Source organism: Sarcophilus harrisii, chromosome 6 (genome assembly GCF_902635505.1).
Source record: "Sarcophilus harrisii chromosome 6, mSarHar1.11, whole genome shotgun sequence".
NCBI classification, from domain to species: Eukaryota; Metazoa; Chordata; class Mammalia; order Dasyuromorphia; family Dasyuridae; genus Sarcophilus; species Sarcophilus harrisii.
Genome location: NC_045431.1, coordinates 253535366 through 253558472, shown reverse-complemented (window position 1 = coordinate 253558472; position 23107 = coordinate 253535366). Strand labels below are relative to the sequence as shown.

Sequence of the window (23107 nt, the reverse complement as noted above, 5' to 3'; positions counted from 1 at the left end):
AACCATTGTCTCTATCAATTCCACTGACTTAGCACTTTGTAAGAATTCTAACAAAACTATACTAAACTATGTACACTATACTAAAAGCTGGAAAATAAATTAGAATGAGAGGGAAGGGAAAAAACACATTTAGAAGTTAAAATATATTTATATAACCTTTAACACTTGAGTCTTAGCTGACTGATGATACCAATGACTATTTTTCAGAAGAGTAGATGGTGAAAAAAAAGGGGTGGAACCCATACAGACAAGATTTCTTAGATGTTTTAGATATACAAAGTAAGAAAGCTTTAAGGAAATAATTTGACCAAATTTGAATTTGGGATTTGAAAAAGTAGATCCTTTCTTTTGAGGAGTGTTTGATGGCATGCTAAAAGTTAGTATTTTTCCCACTTCATTATCTAATCATGTTTCTCTTCCTTGAGTACACATTTATGTCCAAAAGTTTGTTAAGTGTGTGTGGGAGTGGGAGTGTAATATTCTTGCAAAGCATTTCTGAAAGTGTGTTTTTTCAACTTTATCATCATTTGAGTATGAAGGTAGGTAAAGGGTGAAGGGAATGACTTCATGGTTCATTCCTATGAACAACTCAACTGAACAACAAATACAATAATAATAGAAGATTCTCTGTCCTCTGAAGAACACATGTGCCATATTTTCCTATAGCTTACTACCCAAGGGGAAGAAACAGATGTGTAGCACATTTAAAAGGGCCCAAGAGTGATAAGTGAATGTGCCAAAGAGTCATGCATATGAGGAAGATACATAAGGAATATGTGTATTCATTGACATGTCACAAGAACAGAAGGTAAGTTTGAATATAGAAAATGTTAAAACTTTAGCAATATATTTACTTGAGACAATATAAGTAGCCTATGATCAATAATCACCACAGTGTTAACAAAGACAGATCAGTACTTGATATGTGGAATATAACTTGACAAGAAAAAAACTAAAATGTTCAGGAAGGAAATTCATTTTGGCCAGTCATTTTCCACATTTTAAATTATAGACTGCTGACACATTGTCTCTTTCTCTTTATATCTATTTTGAGAATTTTCTACTATTATTAAAAATGAGAGTTCATTGTCTTTTTTAGTCATCATTTCATTGGTCAACCAATCACTCCACTGACAAACATTAATTAAGAAATTTTGTGGTGAGCAGCACAACTTCTTGAAAGAGTTGAGAGATAGAAATTGAGAAAATAGGAACTTACTAAGATCCAGGTAGGTCTTTTATAACACTTATATTTTAAAATATTTTCTCTGATTTTGGTGGCTGAAACTGTCTGGCTGAGACAGGAACTGAAGTACTCTGTTCACTAAAAAGTTTTTTTTTTCTACTTTCAGGGTGGTTTGGTACAAGGAAAAGGTATTAATATCTAAGACAAAAACAGAACCAAATAGCTGAGCTCTTAAGAGAGAGGAATATATTTCAGGTAATACATTTATGAATAATATTGTATAAAATAACTCACTGGTCATGTAATTGCACGTGCTTCAAATTTACTTTAACATGATTTTATAATTTATTTTTTTTTCTTTATTTATGTTTGGATTTAATTTGAATAAGTTAGATTTGGAAAAAGCTAAAATATGGGCACTCAAGAATTAACCATCATTCATAGGTCATGATTTTTTTCCACATTTTTATTTTGAATGTATTTTTTATTCTATCATGCAAAAATAAGAAAATATTTGTTTTCATTTCAAAAATTAAACTGTGAGTGAAAAATGTCATTCATAAATTATATATATATATCCATAAGTCATTCATAATTTATACACACATACATGTTTTATTTTTTGGTATTAATTCTGAATAATTTTTCTTCTTTGTTCATATGTTTATCTGTTTATTCTAATTGCATTTATTTATATTTAAGACTGGAAACTCATATTTGCAATATGCAATCGCAATATAGAGGGAATGGTATGATTACAGTTATTCAATTCTCCTTTAATTCCAGAGCTGCTAAATTTCTAATACACTTAAATAATCCCCTTTTCATATGATGGATGTAGATTTATAGAAAAACCAAAAACCCATGAAATAGGTTGTTGTTCAGTCACTTGTCTGTGACTCTATTTGTGGTTTTCTAGCAAACATATTGGGATGCCTTTCTATTTCTTTCTTCACCTTGTTTTTCTGAATTAAAAAGAGGTAAGTGCTTTACTCAGGGTCATGGAACTAGTAAGTATCTGAGGCCAGAGTTAAACTCATGAAAATTCTCAAGTCTTCTTGATTTCACATTTAGTACTCTATCCACTGTTTTACTTCACTGCCCTGTAAAATATTATATATCACATATAACATACTAATATAAAAATGAAATTTATCATTCTCTATTAGTAAGAAGATATTGTATAATAAAATGGAGATAGTTTTATTTTATATATTTTAATAGAATGAATAAATAAAATTACTTGCAGGACAAACTGATACCATGAAAAGAAAAGAGAAAAATTTTTAAAGCATTTTATTCAGTAGATTGTGAGGTATATTATTAGAGGTACAAAGCTTATGTAAAAAACAAATTGTTTACTAAGAGAATATAGTCTAGAAGGAAAATAAGACAGAGGTACATAAAGTTTTAAGTCACATGCATTTTGGAGAAAATAAAGACAATCTAAGATCTGGAAAAGGATTCTATGATGTATATTTTAAATGAAAAACTCAGACAACTGGATACTTAAGAAAATTGTAGATTTTACCTCTCATCTTAATAAAGATCTTGTAAGAGACAGGTGGCAAGAGTGGAATACTGGACAAAACCAAAGCTTCATTACCATAATCAAGAGGTAAGTGAGCACAATAAGAAGTGCATGGTATGAAGACACACATCTTATCATTCTCTATGATGTGTGCAATTTTATTGAGAAAATTTTGTCCAATAGTTTTGTCTGGAGCTCTTTTAATCAATCTTTTAATCATTAAATCTTTTAATTTAATTTTAGATTTGGGATTTCATTTAAATTTACTTGACAGAACCAAAATGATATGAATAAATGAATGTATCTAGATATATTACATAGATATATACACATCCATACATGTGCACATGCATGTATGCACATGAATCTGTATTTGTGTATATGTTTGTGTTTATATGTGGAGGTTGATGACATTTTGAAATAGCATACATTTGTGTATTATGGATATTTTCAATCCTTTATAAATTTTTGCTCATATCACATATCATACATACATTTAGTAACATTTATTTGAGGGGCTATGACATTTCACTAAGTTATATATGAAGAGATGTTGGATTTTGATCTCATTAAATTCATGAAATCATATTATATAGAATGACAAAATAAATTTTGCATAGCTAATTCTAAGAAAGCATTTTGCAATTTATAAAATATTATATAATTATTGTAAGTTTTGTTGATTTCTGCACTTTAGCAGCATTCTTTGTAGGTGCTCCATTCACTGATGCAAATAACATTCCCTTTTGTAACTTCCTAAAATAAAATTGAATAAGTAGAAGTTTACCAATCCTTAATGGCTCACCATGAGACAGCATACAATTAGTCAATCCTAAACTCCATATTCTGAGTTTTCTTGCTTTCTTGACATCCCAAAGGTTATATTCTGTGGGAAAAACCTTCAAGTACACAGGATCACCTTGATACTATAATAGTGTAGGATTTCATTAGAGTTATTATCATTGCTGCTGATGTTAATTAGTATTTTGTGGTGATTACCATTACTATTATGATAAACTTGTTTGGGTTTTATATTTTTGGATTATTTAAATTTTATAATTATTTTATAGTTAATATTGACTGACAGTGAGAAGTAAAAGACTCTATTACATCTGTCTTGATCACATATTAGTCATGCTGTTATTAACAACAAGTGTAACAATACTATATGTGAAATTATTCACAAATACATTCCAAAGGCATGTCTGAATGACATTGTCTAGCTTGGGAATATGTGTGTGCTATATAATTATGCAAAGAACACTTGGGATCAAAATATCTTTCGTACCTGTTATGTATTTTTTTTGTGAAGGAACATGTATTTCAAAAAAGATGTTCCTTGTGCTTCCTGTTGCTTATTGCCTGTCCCAGTACTTATGATTTAAGAAACCAGGGGAATGTTTTTCTGGCTATATGAACTTTAGAACCACAATCATCATCCCAGGATAAATATATCCACCTATTTTTCCTAATACTTGTTGGTCATCATCAGAACATGGAAAATGGATTTACACATTGTTATGCCTTATTTTTCCATTCATTAATATTCCTATTCCAAAAGATTTTTGTGAAAACAAGACCACTTTTTAAAGCTGATCATTTCTTTCTCAATTCTAAAACTAATTAAATGATAATAATATTTTTATTTGTAGGTAAATCAATTTTGACTTTCAGAATTCATACATTAGAAAAGAAAGAAAAATATGGAAAGCAAGAACAATGTGACTGAATTTGTCCTCCTAGGACTCACTCAGAATCCTGAGATTCAGAAAGTATTATTTGTTGTCTTCTTAGTAATCTACATTATAACTCTTGGGGGCAACCTTTTGATTGTGGTAACAGTGATTTCCAGTCAGTCCCTGGACTCCCCCATGTACTTCTTCCTTGCATATTTATCTCTTATGGATGCTGTCTACACCACAGCGATTTCCCCAAAATGATCATAGACTTGCTCTATGAGAAGAAGACCATTTCGTTCCAAGCTTGCATGACTCAGCTTTTCATTGCACACTTTTTTGGTGGATCAGAGGTCTTCCTCTTGGTGGTAATGGCTTATGATCGCTATGTGGCCATCTGTAAGCCCCTGTATTACTTGGTTATCATGAGACGCCGTGTATGTGTTTTATTGCTGGTAGTAGCCTGGATTGGAGGTTTCATTCATTCAGTGGTTCAGCTCCTTTTAATTCTACAGCTGCCGTTTTGTGGCCCTAATGTCATTGATCATTTCATATGTGACATGTACCCATTATTAGAACTTGCCTGTACTAACACTTATATCATTGGACTCTCAGTGGTTGCTAATGGAGGAGCGATCTGCGTTGTAATCTTTACAATGTTGCTCATCTCTTATGGAGTCATCCTACGTTCCCTGAAGACCCATAATCTGGAAAGCCAACGCAAAGCTCTTTCTACCTGCATGTCCCACATTACAGTTGTTGTCCTATTCTTTGTTCCTTGTATTTTCATGTATGTCAGACCTGTTCGCACCTTCTCCATTGATAAAACAATGACTATAATTTTTACTATTTTCACTCCCTTATTGAACCCCTTAATCTACACCCTGAGAAATAAGGAGATTAAGAATGCCATGAAGAAACTCAAAACAGAACAAATGACTCAATTATACATTGATGGCCTCCAAGGGAAACACAAAAGGATATTTCATATTTAAGTCTTGTTTTCTGGGAGGGAAGGTGGCTAATGAAGAGACCATCTTTTCTATCAGTCAATAGACAGACATTTAATTTATCATCACTTTTATGTTTCCCAAAGCTGAATTTGATGAGAATACTAGTCTGGGAGGAATATAAACTCCTTACAAAAACAGCTATTCATTTTGTGTTTGGGGCATTTTTTTCTCAAAAGAAATGGGTCTAATGATTAGAAAAAGAAGAAAATTGTAATCTATAACAGATATGAAACATAGTGTTGAGAACTGATTATAGATAGAGAAGGCTTATTTGGGAATATACTTTCCTACTGAATAAATGAGATTATTTCTTTATTGACTTGAACATATTACATTTCAAATTTTAAGTACATATTAATTGGAGTCAGTAGGACATATAATTAGATTTTTGCCTTTGATGATGTAAAAGACAGCATGAGTATTGTGAGAAGAAAAATCTACTTCAGCAGGAAGAAGATGAGAGCTCAAGTGCTGTGTTTGACCCATACACCCTGTGTGACATCAAACTAAACTTTTGAGTTAGTCATGCACTTCTCTAATATAAAGATTTCTTAACTAACAGTTTCTGTACCATTGAAATCTCATGTTTAATGTACTATTTCCAACAACATCAACAAAAATATAAATATAATAATGATGAACATAAGGTCAATGAGTGTAATACTAAACATATAAGTGCATGAATATTTTGTTTTATATAAAGGGTATATTTATACAAACAGCATATGTATTATGATATAGAGTAGAGGAACACTCACTGTCAAGGGTCAAGTTCTATTTTCAAATTATTCCAGTGATGTTTACTTTTGTTAACATGGGAAAATAAATTATTGGGCCTCAGTTTCCTAGTTAGTAATGAGACTTAAATTAAATTAGATAATGTTTGAATTCTCTTGCAGTTGTAATTATAAAGTTATAACTGAATTTTATAGATTAAATTATATTTTATACTTGAATTAAAACAAAAAAAATGAATGTACTATGATGAATCTGGTCTATCTCTCATGATTTGGTAATTATTCCTTGGGAAGATACACAATACAGAAACTGTTTCCATATAAAAGGGAAAACATGGGTTGTGAAAAAACAGAAAAAGGGCTATCTATCAGGGAGTTTTAAAGGCCATTGAACCACATTTAGACCTGCAGAAAGGGATGCACTAAAGACCACAAACAATATCCATTTAAGGCACCATGGGACAGATCTAACAGGGACCAGTACTAGATTGAAACTCTTGGAGCAACTGCATTCTTATAATTAGCCAAGGAGATGGAACCCATAATTGACAAAAATGTTTGACTAATTAGAGAATAACAAAAGTCTTATGGAAGAGAAAAATCTGTGGCAGGGGAAAAAATGAAAAAAAAACAGAATTGAGAAAGAAAAGAAGAACAAAAAAGGAAACATTATAAGTTATAGTATCATGATGTAAAGGAGCAAATCTAGACCATGACACTAGTAGTATGAAATTATATAGCATGTGAATCCAAAGAAGAAAGATTGAGTCTTTAGTACTTGTAAGCCATGAAAAGAAGGACCATAATTCAAAAAGACTTATATAAGTCCTTATAGAAAATGTGTTTGACTACATTTGGTAACAGATGTTTTCTGTATTTTAGCCATATAAATAAAAAAAAAGTTTTTTTTTTAAATTAATGATCTTTTTAGCCTAAGTCATACTACTGGAATATTAAGGGCCTTTCCTAGGAAGTAAAATGAGTTTTATATTGCAGTTCCCAGGATAATGATCCAGAGATCTTTGTGACAGACCTCACCAAAACTTTATCCAGATTTTAATTTCTGGAGGGTCATTTGCCAGAAGCAAATTCTAATAAATTTCTCTTGTTCACATTGACATTTTAATCAAAACAGCTCTTAATACAAGAAAATATAAATATTATTATTCCTATTATGGTTATATAACTTGGGGAACTTAGGCTTATGGCAGTTGAGTGGCCTACAGGATAAATAGCTAATTCACAACAGAATAAGAACTATTAGCCAAAATCGTTTATTTCCTTGTCCTATGCTCTTTCCACCCAAACAAAGTGCTTACTTAGCATGAATGTAATCAGAAGCTCTTTATACATTGACAGCACAGGATAAAATCATTAACTTTGAAACCACATAAATATTTTCTTAAATATTTTACCAACATAAGGCAAATTAGTCCCACATCATTCTTATCATGGAGATAGATAATTATCTGAAAACCTGAGGGGGTATTAAAATATTTTTAAAATATCCCAATATTTTAGAAAAAATGACTATGGATATGTTCTTTTATATGAAAAAGTTTTTTTTTTTTTTTTCCTAAAGGGCTCTTTGGAAAAAAGTATGGAAAAGAATTGGAGCTCACAACTTGAAGGAATTCCGTCATTTAATGGAAGAATCAATTCTTGTCACCCATGTTCAAAACTAAGAGAACAAGGGAGATCTGAGAAGCTTATAGATACATATTTGTTAATAAATGAAAACAATGCATATTCAAACTATGACTTCTCTGTGTAAGGAAGTATCCTAGGAATAGAAAAATTATAAACCAAATAGTATATGACCTTAAAGATCCCATATTCTATTTGGAAGACTACCAATTAAAATGTTAGTAAGTAGAAAATATCTACAAAACTTAAAAAAAAAAAATAAAAACATATATTTAGAAAGAAGGATGTCCAAAACTTGAGGAGGAAAGATCTAATAAGACCTTAAAAAAGAAGTATTTAATTTATGATTTGAAAGAAGGTAGGCATTTTAAGGAACCAGAGAAGAGAGTGTATTCCCACCATACTTAGCCAAAGGCATGTGATGGAAAGTCATTTAAAGGAAATAATTTAGAATGCCTTTTTTTTTAAACCAGAATCACAAGTATGGTAAATACATTAAAGATAATAATGTGTAGATAGTTTTATTGTGTTGTGTTATTTTTTTCATATCAATAATATGATACCCTTGAAGATTTTTGAGTAGGTGATGGTCTGGCCATCTGTGATTTATAGCTATGTGAACTGGATTGGAAAGCCAAGAGATCGTAAGCATAGTTTAATTAGAATGTTACTCCAATAACATAAGAGAGTGATGAAGATATGACTTTTCCTATATATTGTAAAAATGAAACAATAGGAGAAAGATACAAGAGATATTGGGAACTTAGACATCAATGTAACAATGGATTTGATAATAGTGGTGAGGGATAAGCACAAACTGAAAATGATTCTAAGGATATAAATCTTTTTGTACTGGAGAAATGATGATGATGATGACTTCAATAAAATAAAAGTTTACATAAAGAAAACTTTGGGAAAACATGTACTTTGTTTTCAGGAAGCTGAATTTCAAATGGCTATAGTACTTCAAATTAGAGGTTTCTAGCAAGAATAGGCAATAAAAAATTAAAATTCAAAAGAGAAATTAAGTTTGATTACACACATTTTGGAGAACCCTTTTAAAATAATAATTTAAATGGTAAAAACTGTTGAAATAATCAGGAGAATTTTTAGAGAGAGGAGTTGAGAGTTCCAGATTAAGCATTTTTACAATGCACATACAGAGGACAAAAGAAGAATCATGTTGTAGGAATATAGAACAAGCATGTGTGAAGAGAACCAAGAATGATCCATGTCACAAAATGTCCTAGGTAAGAAAAAAGCAAGATCAATGTCACAGAAATTAAGTTAGTAGAGGAGAAATATATATTAAATTATACTAAAAACTATAACTAAACTATAAAACTATGTAATGTTCTCCTCTAAAATATAAGGTTCTCTGGGACCAGGTTTCTTGGGGGGGGGGGCTGCTTCTGGAAGCAGCCTTAGTTTCAGTACAGTGTAATAATCACCTCAAATGCAGCCAGGTGTTAAAAATCCAAATCCTTTATTGTCTCTTCCAAAATTTTATCTCCTTCACTTGGGGCTTGGCTAGTTTTCTGGAGGCCTTCTGGATCTTGGTTTCAGTGTTCTCCACAGGACAGCCTGCCACCACTTCTCTGTCTTTCTTCGTTCTGCCCAACTGCCGTTTTTGGCTTGTGAATCTCCTCAACTGAATCCTGGCTTCAGAAGTTTCTGAAGTCCAACCTGGTCGAGGTACCTAGCTTATGTGTGCTCTTTTAAAGGTGTGAATCTTGTGGAATTGTAGCAAATACTAAGTACATCTAGAGAAATGTTAAGCACCCTGCTAAACAATCATTTTCCCTATCAATTCCACTGACTTAGCACCTTGGAAGAATTCTAACAAAACTATACTAAATTATCTATATAAACTATACTAAAAGTTGGACAATAAATTAGAATGAGAGGGAAGGGAAAAAAACACATTTAGAAGTTAAAATATTTTGATAACCTTCAACACTTGAGTCTTAGCTGACTGATGATACCAATAACTATTTTTTAGAAGAGTAGATGGTGAAAAAAAAACGAGGGAACCCATACAAACAAGATTTCTTACCTGTGTTAGCTATACAAAGTAAGAAAACTTTAAGGAAATAATTTGACTAAATGAAGCCTCCAAGTGCTTTGTTTGTTTGTTTGTTTGATTGTTAATAAGAGTCTCAAATATATCTCCCAGTGGAATGAAGAAACTAATTCTAAGATAAATTGAAGAGGAGAAAAAATGAAGAAATGATTAAGGCATCAAGCTCCTCAGACGAAATGGGAGAGGGTATAATTAAGATATTAAGCAAAAGGGCTAGCTTTGGAAAAGAGAGAAATACATCTAATCAGAGACTGAAGAAAAGGAGGAAAATGGGGGAGGAAATGATTAAGAGAGAGCCTCAATGTTTTAAAAAGAGCAAAGGGTAGTTGCATCGTTTTAGATCATAGGGATTTGAAAAAGTAGATCCTTTCTTTTGAGGAGAGTTTGATCGCATGCTAAAAGTTAATATTTTCACCTCTTCATTATCTAATAATGTTTCTCTTCCTTGAGCACACATTTATGATCAAAAGTTTGTTAAGTGTGTGTGGGAGTGGGAGTGTAATATTCTTGCAAAGCATTTCTGAAAGTATGTTTTTTCAACTTTATCATCATTTGAGAATGAAGGTAGGTAAAGGGTGAAGGGAATAAATTCATGGCTCCTTCCTATGTGCAGATAAATAAAATTTCTTGAGAATATTTTAATGGGATGAAGAAATACATCTATTCACTATTTTTGATATGACTAACTGTATGTTTTTCTTTAAGATATCCGGAAATTTACAATGGCAGGAGGTACATTCACATCATTTGGAAATCTAGTCTGGAGCTTCTCATTTTCACCATTGGGAAAAACAAACAATATAGTAATTTCCTCTTTTGGCAACAGAAAATCAAGGTCTTCCATCATGGATGGAAAAACCTAGAATAGATTACTGTGGTGTTCTCTTTTTTTCTCAAATATGAGGGTTCTCTGGGTGCAGGTTTCTTGGGGAGCTTGTGGAGGCAGCCTTAGTTTCAGTTTAGTTCAAAGTAATAATAATCACCTCAAATACAGCCAGGAGTTAAAATCCAATCTTTGATTGTCTCTTCCAAAATAGCCTGGTTGGATTTCTTAGAGGCCTATCTCCCTTACTGGTTCCAAGAGCCCTTGCAGCTTGTCTGTAGCTTCAGCCTTCAGATCTCTCTGAATCTTGGTTCTCAATCTCCCAACTGAATTCTGGCTCTCAATCTCTTCAGCTTTCTCACTGATGCCCTGAGAGCTGCTTATATATGATCTCCTAAAGGTGTGAATCCAAAGGTTGACTCTTTCTTTGAGAGAGTGGGATTGTGGGTTTCTGACTTATGAATCTCCTGAACTTGTGAACTAATGTGTGAGCTAATGTGTGAACTCTCAAAAGTGTAAGAATTGTTTCTATCAATTCTAGTGACTTAACACCTTGTGAGGATTCCCTCTAATGTGTGAACCAATTATATAAGCATTGTTTCTATCAATTCCATTGAGTTAACAGTAGGACTCTAACATCTCCAGCTTTCTTTTGATTTAGAACATAGATGGTCATGACCTCCCTGACTTTTCAAGGAGGTGAGAACCCCAAAAAAGGTGATCACACTTTCTCTGACTGCTCAAAAAAGAAGTAAAAACACCATAAAAAGAAGGTGGTCACACCCTCCCTGACATCTCAGGAAGGGAGATGAAAACACCAAAGGAAATGGGAAATCAAATCAGATTAGCAGGATTTTAGTGCTATGTACTTTTTTTCAATACAATAAGTGTTTACTTGCTGTTATTGTTGTTTAAGCCATTTTATATCTTTATTTTTATTTACAAACACTTTGTCAAAAGTGCCTTATCAGCATTTTGCACTAGAATCTGAGAGGTATTCATTCCTTTGAATGCCATTCTGTGTGTATTCTCGAGTGTAGATTAGTACATTTCTGGGGTCCAAAAGGAAAATCCATTATTGATTTCTATGTACTTTCCAAATAAGAGTCTTTGAACAGAAAGGGAGCTTATGTGTACATCATAGACTCAGCAGTTGGTTGATGAATTACAACAAATGGCCTTCAAGCATTAAAAATAAATAGATTTTGTTTTTGTGGCTCTTTTTGAAGCTTATTTTTGAGTAGGCAAAGGTCTTTCTTTTTTTTAAATTTAATTTAGTTTAATTTTTTTATTTAATAGCCTTTTATTTACAGGTTATATGCATGGGTAACTTTACAGCATTAACAATTGCCAAACCTCTTGTTCCAATTTTTCACCTCTTACCTCCCACCCCCTCCCCTAGATGGCAGGATGACCAGTAGATGTTAAATACATTAAAATATAAATTAGATACACAATAAGTATACATGAAAGGTCTTTCTTTCTACCAAATTTGAATAAAGAGATCTCACCAGTAACATAGCATGGTTATGTCTCAAAATATTTTTGGTATTATATGTAAATATTGTACAAGTGATCAAACATAGAATTCTATTAAGCTCAGATTTCCTTTCAGCTACATATAAATTTGGAAGGAATGTGATGTTTCACAATTTTGTGAAAAACTGAGAAACGTTATAGTAGGAAAAACAACTACAACAATGACAATGACAACAACAAAATGATATACTTAGAATCAGAGGACTATGGATTAATTCCTGCCCCTGCCACTTCTAGTTGTCTTTCCAAAAAAATTCCTTACCATACAAAGCACTAAAAATGAGTAATAAAGTAGAATATAAATAACTCGTTCAGAGAATAAACTGACATTCAGAGAACTTAAAGTATTTGCCAACAGCAACGTAAGACAACTAGGTCTTAGGTGGGTAAAGTGTCTGGTCTATAGTCAGCAAGGGTTCCAATCTGGTCTCAGCACTTACTAGTTGTGTGATTCTGGGCAAGTTATTTAACTCTGTTTGCTTCAGTTTCTTCTTCTATAAATAGAGCTGGAGAAAGAAATGGCAAGCTTACTCTGATATTTTTGCCAAGAAAACCTGAATGGAGTAACAAAAAGTCAGACAAATCTGAAATGATGAGAAAAGAATGATGCAAATGCAAGACACTAAAAAGAGTTATGATCTGAGTTTAAAACTAGGACTTTTCTTTTATTCAAACAAATTCACAGAATTTGTGAATTGTAGGGCATCTCTATAGTCCATCTGGTACAGCATATATAGATCCTATACCCTCATGAATTTCTATTGTAATATACTACTCAAAAAATTACCTAGTAGATTACCATTCTACCTTGATGTCTCTCCACAGTAAGGCAACTTAATCTTTTCAGTTTTCTCATCTCTACAATGGGAATAATATTGACTTTATCTATTTATGGTTATTATGCATAATTAAATGTTTATTTATTGTGTGGCAAAATTTATAGACATATAGTCCATGATGTAGCTGATTAGAATTGATTCATGAATTGTCTTAAAATGTAAATCTATGGTCCTATTATTAGTAGATTGATTGCATTTTTTAAAACCAATTGTTTTCACTTGTACTTATAAGGAAATAGTACTAATTTGCACATACTTAATTTCATGGAAAGAAGTTTCTAACTGTAAATTTGGGAATTTCTCTCTTGTGATTTATTGGTCTGTAATCTATTTGAAGGATATGCCTAATAGTACTGTAGCTGGATACATGGAGGTTTGAGCAATGTAGTGACTTTGAGGTATAACTCACACTTTCTTTCCGAAATGGTTGAACAATTCTATCATTAAAAAAAAAATAGCTTGCTACCAAAGCAACCTATCTCCATGTACTGGCAACTAATTTATCTAATCCAAATTTTAGTAATGCTTAATTGGTTTGGTAGATTCTATAGAAACATAAATGTTCATATTTCCCAATAAGGAATAATTAATAAGCTAATCATATCCACATATATATTTTTTATTTCATTTAAGGATAAATTGTTGACAGGACTGAGACATAAACAGACTTATACGCAGTCTTTTAAATCTTCTATCTAAGAGATCACTAGAAAATAAATAGAAATCAAAGGTAAATTAAATTTACTTAGAAGTGAAAGTACCATATAAACATCTCTTGTAAAATGCCTGAAAATAGTTATTCTATTTCATAAAAATAAAGGTTTTTAACGAGACTACAACTCAAATTTCTAGAATACAAATCATATTATTTCATTGACTTCTATTATAAAATAAGATATATTATTCCTATAAGTCAGAAGCAATTCCTTAAAGTAAATTATATTCTTTCAATTAATAAAATTATAACACCACCCCATTGTCATATCATAGTATACTAGTTGGGTTTTGGCAAAACAATCCATTTCCTTGCAAAGGCACCTGCTGATTCCTTTTGCACAAAATTAGCTTATATGTATCATTTAAACATTTTGTGTTTGTGTTTGAGATATATTGTCTCCTCCTATAGAATGTGATCTTTTCAAAGGCAGATAATATTTTATCTTTGTGTCTCCACTATCTATCACATAGTTGTTTAATAAATGCTTGTTGCAATATTGATTTTTATGCATTTATGTGAAGTAGACACCATAATATATGTCTTCTCGACTGTTTCATAGATTTATTATGAAAAGGAATCACTACAATCAAAATGCTTGAAATCATCAGAAGGCACCTACATTTAGAAACATCTATTTGTCCTTAAGACAACTGGAATTTATAACTAAATTGAACATTTGTGTAAAGGTCAGATGGCATATGAGATTATCATTGAATTTGTTTTATTGGGTGCCATGAGGAATCCTGAGATGCAAAAATTCTGCAGAAAATCATTTGCTGCATCTCTTACCACTTATATTATTACTATTATGAGTATTCTGCTTATTGTGATCACTATTGCTTTTGTTGTTGTTTTTTGGGCTTTATTCTCAAAGAGGGCCATGATATCAGGGAGTTGATGTCATGGCATGCAAGTGAATTGAACTTAAGTGAAGGATCCCTGTGCAAAGTTACCTGCTTCACTTTCCCCTTTAAAGCCATCTGGGTACAGTGGCTAAATCTAGATCAAGAGGGCTGAATCAAGAGACCTAATTCAGTTTCAATTGATCAATGATGGACAGAAGCAGCTACAACCAAAGGAAAAACACTGGGAAATGAATGTAAACTGTTTGCATTTTTGTTTTTCTTCCTGGGTTATTTTTACCTTTTGAATCCAATTCTCCCTGTACAACAAGAAAACTGTTTGGTTCTGCACACATACATTGTATCTAGGATATACTACGACATATTCAACATATACAGGACTGCTTGCCATCTACGGGAGGGAGTGGAGGGCGGGAGGGAAAAATCGGAACAGAAGTGATTGCAAGGGATAATGTTGTAAAAAAAATTACCCTGGCATGGGTTCTGGCAATAAAAAGTTATTATAATAAAAAAATAAAATTTAAAAAATAAATAAAATAAAATAAAATATATTTAAAAAAAGGACTGTAGACTGACCTGGATGAAATGGGAGAATAAGCTGAGATCCTCAACAGGTGTCAGTTTGACTGAGACAGCATCCATTTAGTGAATAAGGCTAATAGCTATTCAGGCAAACATTCTTTTCTTTCATCAAGTTCCCCAGAAATCTGAATGCGTGATTGAATGAATAAATGAATGAATCTGGAAGGGAAAGACTCTCAGGATTTCTGGCCAAATCAGAAATGATTGCTATTTACATCCAATCTAAGTCAATCAGGACCCAAACAATGACTAAATAGGGTTTAGCTGGGACCTTTTGTGGCCAATTAGAAGCAGAATGGCTTTAGTTTAAGTCCAGGGCCTTAAGAAAGAAATCTAGTCAAAAGCTGAAGATATTTTGGGATGGGTCAGAAGTGCAAAAGAGAAAAAAATAAGTACTTTTAAGAGCATCTGTAGGTAAGGATATGTTGTTGTGGTATTGCCAATGTATAGTGAGGTAGAACTCCAACAGCCAATCAGGTGGCCTTTCCTAGGGAAATCTGAATTGTCCCAGTCTTCCTCATACTGTTGGTAGAATGGGAAAGGGAATTTTCAATCACAGATCTGGCTATGAAATCATCAGTGATATAATTTGAATAGAAGTCAATAAATTAATTTTGATAATAACTCCATGCATATTTAGAAATGTAATTGAATATGAATAAGGAAGTGCATATTGGATATATGGAATATTTATTCTGAAATACATTGATTTGTTTGACGTCATATTCAGTTTTTTTATTGTCAAGCTATATTTCAGATATCAAGTACTAATCTCTCTTTCTTAGGACTATGATGGCTATTGATCACTGGGCTACTTACACTGTCTCAAGTTAATGTATTGCTTTGATACCTGCAACTTTCAGAGAAAATCTCAAAAAAATCAACTTTAATATTTTCAGATTTCCAAATCAAGGCCTATGCTTCCATCCTTCTGACAAAGAATTATTTCTTAATATAGTCTTCCATAGCCATGGGTCTCCTAGAAATGTTATACTAGATTGGATGGGTATCTATTAAATCATAACTCACAAGGTCTTAACAAAATGTGACATTTTGTCAAGCAACATTTCTGAAGAACAACTCAACTGAACAACAAATACAATAATAATAGAAGATTCCTCTGAAGAACACATGTGGCATATTTTCCTATAGCTTACTACCCAAGGGGAAGAAACAGATGTGTAGCACGTTTAAAGGGGCCCAGAGTGATAAGTGAATGTGCCCACGGGTCATGCATATTTAGAAGATACATAAGGAATATGTGGATTCATTGACATGTCACAAGCACAGAAGGTAAGTTTGAATATAGAAAATATTAAAACTTAAGTAATATATTTACTTGAGATATTGTAAGTAGCCTATGATCAATAATCAACACAATTTTAAGAAAGACAGATCAGTAGTTGATATCTGGAACATAACTTGACAAGAAAAAAATTAAAATGTTCAGGAAGGAAATTCATTTTGGCCAATCATTATTCACATTTTAAATTATAGACTACTGATACATTGTCTCTCTTTATATCTCTTTTGGGAATTTTCTACTGTTATTAAAAATGAGAGTTCATTGTCTTTTTTAGTTATCATTTCATTGGTCAACCAATCACTCCATTGACAAACATTAATTAAGAAATTTTGTGGTGAGCAGCATTTAGATGGAACTGGAGAGTCAAACACTAAGGCTCTCATGACACCTGCTGGGATTGTTGAGAGCAAGGATAAAGTGGTAGAAATTATATGCTAAAATAATCCACAAAATGCTTGATCTTTTATTTAACTGTGAACCCTACTTTTTGGGAGGGATTGTAAAGGAAATATTTTAAGACTCTGGCAAAGGACTCCTGACAATTTAGGAAAGCTCCTTGTTAAGTAGTTTTAATTATTTACTTTTAGCATTCTGAATAAAACAGGTAGACAGATATGTGTGTATATATATATATATATATATATATATATACACACACACATACATATGTATATATGAGTGTGTGTATACACACACACACACACACACACTCATTTATATACTTGTACCATATATAGGTATATAAGTGTATATGTATGAGTGTGTACACACACAAAGAGATTTATTCTTATCTTTCCAGATCAAAACAATAATTTTATGACAATTTCTGCTGGCATGCTGGTATATTAATAACAAGGACAAAAAAATCACAACAATCCTGTCAAACAAATAGATTCTGAGGTGCAAAAGATATAATATTTTGTGAGTCAGAAAGTTGCCCTGGTATAATAAACTCATTAATATCCTTTAAAATCTTGGTCACATTCTCTGTCGTCTTGAATTTTGCTTTTGAAAATCTTTATATCTTTCTTCAATTTTCCTAGAATGCTTAACATGGGTTTTTCTTCTGTCTTTTCCTATTCTACCACATATTTATCTTTTCCATAAATATTAGGCATTAATTAGATTTGAAATTCTGGAAAAGCTAACTTATTATCTTTAAGCTTGGTTGTTTCCTAGTTTAACACAATGGTTTACTCATGGCAGGTAGCTAATAGTTATTTATGGGATTTCATTAAATACAGATGGATAATCTGGAGATTTGAATCAGTCTATCAGATATTTTTATCTCATTTATAATGAGAGGTAAGTGATAAACATGAAGTCAAAAATATGTTGGCACTTCTAAAAGTTCCTATCCGATGTTCAATTAACGTGAAGTTTAATTGTGTCTTTGGTGCATGTATCTAATTAGAGAGTTGCACCCATGGGATCTCATTATTGCAGAATAAGATGCTTTACATAATGTATTCCCAAACACAATACATGGAAGAACTTTTGAAGCTCCAGAGAAAGGCATTTTACAAAGATGCCAGAGAGAATATGTTTATTAACCAACCGAGATTTATTGTAACTGAGTCAGTCAGAACTTTCCTCTATGTACTTTCTCTTCTCACTGGACCACCCCACGCCAGCTGTCTTAGTATCTGGGATTGAATCCCAGTCCAAAGGGCTCATAGGTGAGACTTCTGTGTCAGACAGGATAATTACATTGACTCAAGACTTAGGCTATGTTTTTACAGTAGCTGGCTTGATTTTTTTTCATTGGAATTAAGCCATCACTGCCATCATAACCAACTGGCCCAGAAATGTGTGAGCAAGTTTGTGTATAGATACACAAACAGCTGTGTACAGCTAGAAGGAAATCATTTATTTGCTTAGTGTGAGAAATAGTGTTTATTTAAAGAATTCTGTCTTTTTTATTTTAATTTTTTTTCTAACCTCATGGAATCAGTATGCTTTTCCCATTATATATAACTCTCCCATCTTTAGCCCCACCCAGTACCCCATCCATTTAGCTATCTATGAATAACAAATAAAACCATTTCAATTCAAATCTTATTTTTTTCTTGTTATTTTTGTTATATTTGTCATTTTCTTCCGCACTGTGTAGTAGAAAAAATATTGAAATAGGAATTAGGGGAAAAACCACATTAAAATCACAAACTCACAAATAATTTTAGCTTTCTGGAGGATAACTTCTAGTTACACTTGTGTAGTTATTGAACAAGTAAGTATAAGATGATAGATTTTAAGTTATAAGGGTCTTAGTATATTGCAATGTAATTATTATGTTTTTATATTATTATGTTTTTATAATTGGTGAAACTAAGGTATAGAGAGGTTAAGTGAATATCTATATCTATCAATCCAGATATATTTACATCTATGTACATATTTCTCTGTCTCTCTCTATCCACCTATCCATCTATCTCCAAGATAGGAGACAAACTTAAATAGTTCAAGTCTAACAAAATTTAGCTGTTCATTTCATTTCAACCCCTGCCTTTTCCACCAACTCATCTACTCACAGGTCAGTGAAAAATATATTTGTCAAAGTATAATTTTCTGAATAACATAAGTAAATATGGAAATTAATGTATTTTTGGTTGTTCAACAAATGTCTCTGTTTTGTAGATTCAAACTTGAAAAAAAGGCCTATGATTTTTACATTTGTTGATTCTACTAATGGAGGATACAAATGGATGCTTGAAATTTTTTCTTCCTGAGTGTACAAATTGGGTAATTGAATAGAAATTAAAAAAAAAAAGAAAAGCAAGCAAACAACCTCTGAATTAATTCAAACATCACTTTTTATTATCACAAGCTACCAAACTACTAATTCACCACAATCGTCCCATTAAGCAATTGATTATATTTGAATTCAGAGCTTCCTGAGAAAAGAAGATAAGGATGGCACTTGTGAATTATAAACTATAATTTTTTTTCACAAGAAATATACTGATTTCCTTAGCATTTTGCAAAATGTATTTGCAAATTCAAAAAATAAAAAAATGGGGAGCCCTTCTTTTTAGTGTATGTATTTTATAATTTTCTTTGTGACTATTAATTATATATGATTATTGATGCCTGCTTATGTGTGTGATTAATTATACACAAATAATGTGCCTTCTTCATTGCTTTACAGCTTCTGTGCAAAGAAATATTCTACTACATTCAACAGAATGGCTCTATATTCATAAACATCTACATTTTCACAGGATTTTGGCATTTGTGTTGAGTTCAAATCTTCATGAACATGAGATGGAAAATAAGAATAATGTTACTGAATTCATTTTACTAGGTCTTGTGAACAGTCCTGACTTTCAGAAAATCCTTTTCATTCTACTGTTATTTACTTATATTATCACTGTGGTTGGTAATGTCCTCATTTTGATCACTATAATTTCCAGCCCGACTCTGTACTCCCCAATGTACTTCTTCCTTGCCTTTTTGTCTTTAATAGATGCATGCTATTCAACTTCAATTGTCCCCAAGATGCTTGCTGATTTGCATTGTGAGACAAAAACGATTTCCTTCAATGGATGCATGACCCAGGTATTTGTGGAACATTTCTTTGGTGCCTCGGAGATTGTCCTCCTCATAGTAATGGCCTTTGACAGATATGTGGCCATCTGCAAGCCATTGCACTACACAACAATAATGAACCACCAGCTTTGCTGTAACCTTGTGGGTTTGGCTTGGACAGTGGGTTTCTTGCATTCAATGGGACAGATTCTTACCACATTCTGGCTCCCCTTCTGTGGACCCAATGTCATAGACCACTTTATGTGTGACATCATCCCTTTGATCCAACTTGCCTGCACAGATACTGTTTTCATTGGTCTATTGATTGCTACTAATGGAGGATTAATTCCTTTGATTAGTTTTATTGTTTTAATGACATCTTATGTTGTCATACTACATTCTCTGAAAAGTTACAGCTCTGCAGGGAGAAGCAAGGCCCTTTCCACTTGTATCTCCCACATCACTGTGGTCTTCTTTTTTTTTGTCCCCTGTATTTTCATGTATCTGCGACCGGTGGCCACCTTTCCAGTAGATAAAGCTGTAACGGTATTTTATACTCTTATCACCCCCATGTTAAACCCCTTCATCTACACTGTGAGGAATTCAGAGGTAAAAAATGCCATGAAGAAGTTATGGAATGGAAAAATGACTTTAGGACATAAATGATATCACATATAAATGATGTTATTAATTTCCAAAACTTACAGGATGTATACTAACTTTTTCATTAAATATCCACACAGGGAAAAAATACCTGAGGAATTATTATCTTTGGATAAGATTGTGATGTAGATTATGCTTTCTTCCATATATCCAGCCTTATTATACATTCATCCACCCATTCCCATTGTGAAATCAGGTATTCATTTTCTAATAAATGGGTAGAACAGAATTGAGGAGAATGTGATACACAATTAGTCATTTTAATTCCCTTTGCTAATATTTCACAATATTTTTACAAATATGCTCAATTTGTTGCCTTTCATTTCTTCTTCTCGATGAAAAACAAAAAGAATTTTGAGAAATGATACATTTGTATTTTTTTTTTGTTAAAGACTAGAGATTGTGAAAATGTCTTTGGTTTATAAATTTAAGGTATAGAACTATAAAAAATTTGGAACTGCTAGAGATTTTAGCAACAATCTATCAATTTTACAGATGAAGGTACTAAGATGAAGATGAGTTCTTTACCTAGACATATATATTTAGCAAGAAAATACATGAGAACGTTTGATCCCAGAGCTTTGATTCCAAATTCATTTCAATATTAATTTAAATTCCAAATTTAACAATTTAGGGAAAAATATGTTTTGAAAGATAATAATTTACTACCAAGAAGTAATTATATAGTTATTCTTGCATGTTTGCAAAAGAGGAGTCTCCTGAGAACATTGCTTTGATCTCATTTTTCTTTGAACAAGTGAAGCACCAGTAGTAATACTTTTTAAATCACAATTATATCTTAATAATAGACCATTTTGGTTTACATAAAAAATACCTCCTTCTCAAAAATGAGAGAGAAAATATTTAAAATATTTAAAGCAGATACATTTTTTTTTGAGAAAGAAATAAGTAAAAAGGAAAAATAGAATCTTCACCTTAGATTAATTCATTTTTCAAGTTGAAAAACCTGTATCCACCCATTTGGTTTGTGATGCAAGAGTCTATTGATGCTCTTATCAAAGTATCTGTGGTGACCATTTTTGCTCTATGTGTACTTTCCATCTTCTATTTCCCTTGACACACCTTTGTTTGTGATGGCTGGATAGCCTTGCCTCTTTTGTTTCATACTCCATCCATTCAGACCAGTATCATCATGCTTTGTTTAGAATCTCTTGTTCTTTATTTTATAAATCTAAGCTTTCAATAACAGGGAAGCATTGGTGAAATAGGAGTCACATGTAAAATGATTAGATGATTATAAATATTCATCCCAGACTAAATATATAAACATTCTCTCATTTAGATTTTGTGCTTTAGAGTCTTAATATAAACAACTGCAAACTCCTTTAATGTATATGTATATGTACACATTATATATGTGTGTGTATCTGTATTGTGTATATGTATATATATATATAGATATATCTACAAATAAGTTTATATCTGTCATATATATTCCAATTATATACATTGTGACATTTTACCTAGAGTACTAGCCAAAAATAGTATGAATGCCTATTCTATCAAGAAATCGCAAGGATTCTAATTGAAAAAAAATGAAATTCCAACCTTGGCCATTTGTTTTCAATCACTTTTTTTTTTTTTTTTTGCATAAAAGCAAACTGCTTCTTGATGTGGTGTAAAATTGTATTTGTCATTCCATAGTGTCATTAAAACACTTTCCACACAGTTTTGTGAGTGAAAATTTCTCTCTCTCTCTCTCTCTCTCTCTCTCTCTCTCTGTGTGTGTGTGTGTGTATAGCTATGTTCATTAAGGGATAATAAATATAGTTCTAAATGTGTTGCAACATTTAAAAGAAAGAGAAAAACAATTAGTGACTGCTCTTAAGGATAAGAAACAAAATGTACCTCTAACATGTAATAAATGCAAAATGACTGGGGGGCTGTGATTTTGGTAACCAGCAAACTCTCTTTTGGAAAACTAAGAAACCTAGATATAGGTTCTAGATATAGGAAGGAAGGAAGGAAGGAAGGAAGGAAGGAAGGAAGGAAGGAAGGAAGGAAGGAAGGAAGGAAGGAAGGAAGGAAGACACAAACAAAGAAAAACAAAGAAAGTAAGGAGAAAGAAAGAAAGACAGGTATAGTGATTGACCACAAGAATCTACTTGGAAAATTTAGGTTAAATAGAAATGAAAGTATACAAAGGTTCCTAAGTTACTTAGAAAACTTAAAATTATAAATCTAAAAGAGTATACAATTTTTTATCTTCTTTTTTGATCCATTTTATGTCACATTAATATTCCATGATATTCATTCACTGAATCCTCTTTTAAAATGAAAAACAGCTTATTATTCAGATTAATGAAACCCTCCATCCAGCAGTTATATAACTTTTATACTTGTAGATCTTTT

The 23107-nt window shown here is 32.0% G+C and overlaps 2 protein-coding genes across 2 annotated transcripts; both read left to right on the top strand.

Moving 5' to 3' along the window:
* The first annotated feature begins 3851 nt into the window (after nucleotides 1–3851).
* LOC116420163 (olfactory receptor 4A15-like) lies at nucleotides 3852–5348 on the top strand. The gene is given in 4 exon segments (XM_031944270.1): nucleotides 3852–3872; nucleotides 4415–4643; nucleotides 4646–5314; nucleotides 5317–5348. Coding segments are annotated over 4 exon segments (951 nt in total).
* Nucleotides 5349–19807: 14459 nt separating this feature from the next.
* LOC100914600 (olfactory receptor 4C12-like) lies at nucleotides 19808–20737 on the top strand. The gene has a single exon (XM_003774560.1). The coding sequence runs from the start codon at nucleotides 19808–19810 to the stop codon at nucleotides 20735–20737; it is 930 nt and encodes a 309-aa protein (XP_003774608.1).
* Nucleotides 20738–23107: the final 2370 nt, after the last annotated feature.

Bases quoted from the DNA above. Each gene is read 5' to 3' on its own strand.
- LOC100914600 (XM_003774560.1), top strand. From the start codon at position 19,808: ATGGAAAATAAGAATAATGTTACTGAATTCATTTTACTAGGTCTTGTG.